Genomic DNA, 3,826 nt, shown 5'->3' on the forward strand with positions numbered 1-3,826 from the left:
TTTCGACTCCATCGAGGTGATCCACAAAACTGTGACAGCCGAATTGAACGCGATTCCGGCGGATGAGTTTAAAAAATGTTTCCTGCAGTGGAAGGACCGCTATCAGCGGTGTATTGACGCTCAGGGGTCCTATTTTGAAGAATATTAGTTGTGTAAGCCAAAAGGTTTCATAAAACTGCTTAAAAAAAATAAGGCTCATTACTTTTCAATCGAACCCTGTATAGTATTCGCGCAGTATCCCTTTCGTATCATGCAACAAGAACTAAAAAGAAGCAAGATGGACATTTAACTTGTTGCAATTCGGATTCTGCAATAAATTTTCCATTAGAATGTCACGGAGTAATTGAAATAGTTTTTTCTCCAGCGTTAAAAACTTTAAAAATTAGAATACCTTTCATTCACATGGGCAAAAAGCAGCTTCTATCACACCTTCTTTTAGTAGAAGTTGATAGGCATTATCCGTCGGTAACTAAGAATGTTGGCTGGATGCTAGCGCCATACAGTGCAAACCTCAGAAAACAAGGCTGCGACGCAAGTGGCAACATACTACTGAAGCTATTATGCATGCGCTTGAAGTCATGTTCAGCAGAAAATAATGATATTTAAAAAAAATTTAAAGCTTCATGAATACTATTGAAATTATTCCATGACATTCTAATGAAAATTTAATGTAGAATCTGAATTGCAACAAGTTAAATGCCCCTCTTGCTTTTTTTGTTTGTTTGCTGAGTTTTTTTTACGTGATACAGAAGGAATACTATGTGGATACTTTAAGGATAAGCTGTAGAGTATCCTTTCCGTTCGCTTGGTCCGCTAGGGCAGGCATCTCTGTTGTTCGCAGCATTCAAGAGCTAATTGTGTAATTAATTTCTAATACTGCATTAAAAATACTCACGCATGAGATTTTCATAGTAATCATAATCGGCGTCGTAAATAATTCTATGTCCGTCACGCTGGCTGAACCTGCTGAGGCGACAAGTGTGAAAATGCTCAGAATAAACGGCGCTTCTACATTGGAAGCTTGTTTGCCTCAGGCACTCTTCCAAACACTCGCTCAGGCTTCTTCCGGTGATCTCTGAGTGAAATTCTCCGCTCAGGCGGGAGTTCCGGTACCTCTGAAAAGCTGTGTCCGGGCGACGTCCATCAGTGAACAGGTGCGACGATGCACTATTGTCAGGATATTCGGAACCTCGTGCTATGGAGGGATCTATGTTTCATTATTTTTAATCATTTTCAAATACTTTTAATTCATTTTGCTACCTTTCTATTTCTATTTCTATTTTTAACAGGGTGGCCGCTTGACCGGAAAATGACCGGGAATATTTCAAGAACAGGAAAAACAAATGGCAGCGAATTTATTTTCGATGTGTTAACATTTTAGAAATCGATATGGGGACTGGCACACCGAAGTCTTTGGACTTCGTAAAGTATTCTTTTAAATATTGATATATGTATGAAAAAGTGAAACTTTTTAACATTTACCGAAGATGTGTACACATAAATATGTCTTGTGTCGTAGTTTAGGACACATGTGATGTTTTTTTCCTTCAATTTGGGCAGTAAAACGTTTTAAAAACTGAACTTTACTATTTAAAGTTGAATAATAATTGACTATCGTAAACTTTAAGAATAAACAAATCTGATTCTGTTAAAAATTAAAAATAAATTTAATTAAAACTTTCAAACATACAATCCTTCAAAATTTCCCTGATTCAAATCAAGTCTTAAAAGGCTTAAAAATTTTTTTTTTAAATTAAATCTTTCCAAATGCTATAGATTAAGTTTTTTTAAATTGAACAATTAAAAATAAAATGACTTGATAATTGAATGATTTGTTTGATAGTTTTAAATCATCAATATTAGCGAGTGCTGAATTTTCAAATCTAAAAATTACAATTTTAATTGTTCCATTTCGCAAACGTTTCACTTGGCCAGTTTGAACTAAAGAGTAGAATTGTTATCAATTTTGAATGCTTCCAATTTAAAATTATGTGGCTCGGGACAGAAATCATTTTTAGACCTTTACAAATTTGGCAGATCCGTAACTTTTGAGACCACCCTACAATGAACTACGAAGCACTTTCATTATAAAAGTTAAATTCACGTTAAATTTATATTATATTGGAAGAATATAAATTTTAAAGAAAATTAAACTAAAGTTTTACGTATATTTTTTCATTTATCACTAAAAAAATGTGTTAGTTCTTTCTGTGTTAAAAATTTGGAATAAATAATGTTTTCAATATAATTACAGCATATATAAAAATTAAATTAACATTACCAAAGAAAATATGAAGATGACTTACGATTGTCTAAACACACTAAGTCATAAAAGTGATAGCTCGGACTAGTGCTTTCGCCTATGTCATCCCTTTGTGAGACAGAATCCTCCTCGGAAATGGCGCACTGACGAGTTTGTTCATCAAATTCCACACTTCGACAAAAATATTTTTCCGCTCTAAGACACAGAGCTTGACATTCGTCCAGAGTTAAATTTGTATAAATATCAACTTCAAAAGGACCTCGGAGCCGCTTTTTCTCTTCTTTTATGAAGACTGTCAAACCGTCACAGCGACGTTCGGCTACAAAAAGTCCATATATTTTCTTATAGAAAATCATTTTTTCTTTACCAACTAAATTATAATAAAACTACAAGAAATAAGTAATAGTCATATAATCTCAGCTATATTTGCTTTTTCTTACCAGTCAGACAAGTATTTTCTAAATAGTCTGAATTAGGATCATCTTCTAATAGATCTGGATGTGTACGTCTCGTAAATCTACTTAACGAACAACTTCTTGAATTTGCATCATACGTCGCTGATCGGCAAACGATACTAAATTCGTTTAGACACCTTGAAATGTACAAGAAAAACGTATATTAATAAAACATTTTTACATTCTCATCCATAACACAGCCACACAAAAAAAAGTGTGCGGATCTGGTAACAAGAAACACGTATTCCTATGGATTTTGGGGCGCTAAATTCAAATTCGGTATCAAAAATCACCCATCACGTCATGGTTGAGCATAAACCTTGAAAAATGAGGAAAAATCATGCATTGAGGCAAATAAATTTCAAAATAATGCCAGTGATGCAAATTTTCACTTCAAAAACATGTCGACAACTGTGAAGGATCAACCCTTGTCTGATATCAACTTATTTAACATAACTTTACCCAACAGAAACTGACCTGACCTAACCTGAATTAACAGAAATTTATTGAACTACAAGTAAAGCTCTGGAAGCATATTTTCCCATTAGCAAATGTGTGCTATATCGAATGGGCCAACTCTAGCCTGACCTAGAAATAAATCTAACCTAGCCTAACCTAACCTAACTTCACGAAACACAATTAAACTGATTGTGTTGTCCCGTTGTGTTCGCGGTATCGTTTGAATCAGCTTGGGCTTAACCTGCAAAGAGGTCAAACCTATCCTAACCTAAAGAACCTAACCTAACTTAACTTCACGTAACACAATTAAACTCATTGTGTTATCTCGTTGTGTTTGCGGTACCGTTTCATTCAGCTTCGGCTTAACCTACATAGAGGTTTAACCTATCCTATACTAACAAAACCTGACCTAACCTAACCTAGCCGAATGAAATTCAACCACACGTGTAGCTATGTAAGCGTACGGTTCACCCTACTGAAAGAAATCACTGAGTTTTCTTTAGCGATATAGCTTGATCCATTTGAGTCTATAAACAAAGTCGATTTGAAACAAAATAGTTTCGGAGATAGTTTGAGAGATTTGGGTCCTTTTCAAGATCCTTTTAGTGGTCGTTTTAAGAGTGGTGCGACGGTAATATAATGTTCCTTT

General features: G+C 34.7%; 1 protein-coding gene across 5 annotated transcripts in view; it reads right to left on the reverse strand.

Moving 5' to 3' along the window:
• Positions 1-3,826, reverse strand: part of LOC117181378 — a 343,385-nt gene that overhangs the window by 219,656 nt on the left and 119,903 nt on the right. For 4 of the 5 annotated variants that reach the window (XM_033373973.1, XM_033373971.1, XM_033373972.1 and 1 more), the window contains 3 exons: positions 2,704-2,855; positions 2,307-2,582; positions 896-1,207 (listed from right to left, as the gene is read on the reverse strand). In XM_033373973.1, the coding sequence (XP_033229864.1) occupies positions 896-1,207; positions 2,307-2,582; positions 2,704-2,855 (740 nt within the window). The remainder of the gene's footprint in view (positions 1-895; positions 1,208-2,306; positions 2,583-2,703; positions 2,856-3,826) is intronic. The other variant, XM_033373974.1, reaches the window with a different exon arrangement.

Source organism: Belonocnema kinseyi, chromosome 10 (assembly GCF_010883055.1).
Source record: "Belonocnema kinseyi isolate 2016_QV_RU_SX_M_011 chromosome 10, B_treatae_v1, whole genome shotgun sequence".
Lineage (NCBI taxonomy): Eukaryota > Metazoa > Arthropoda > Insecta > Hymenoptera > Cynipidae > Belonocnema > Belonocnema kinseyi.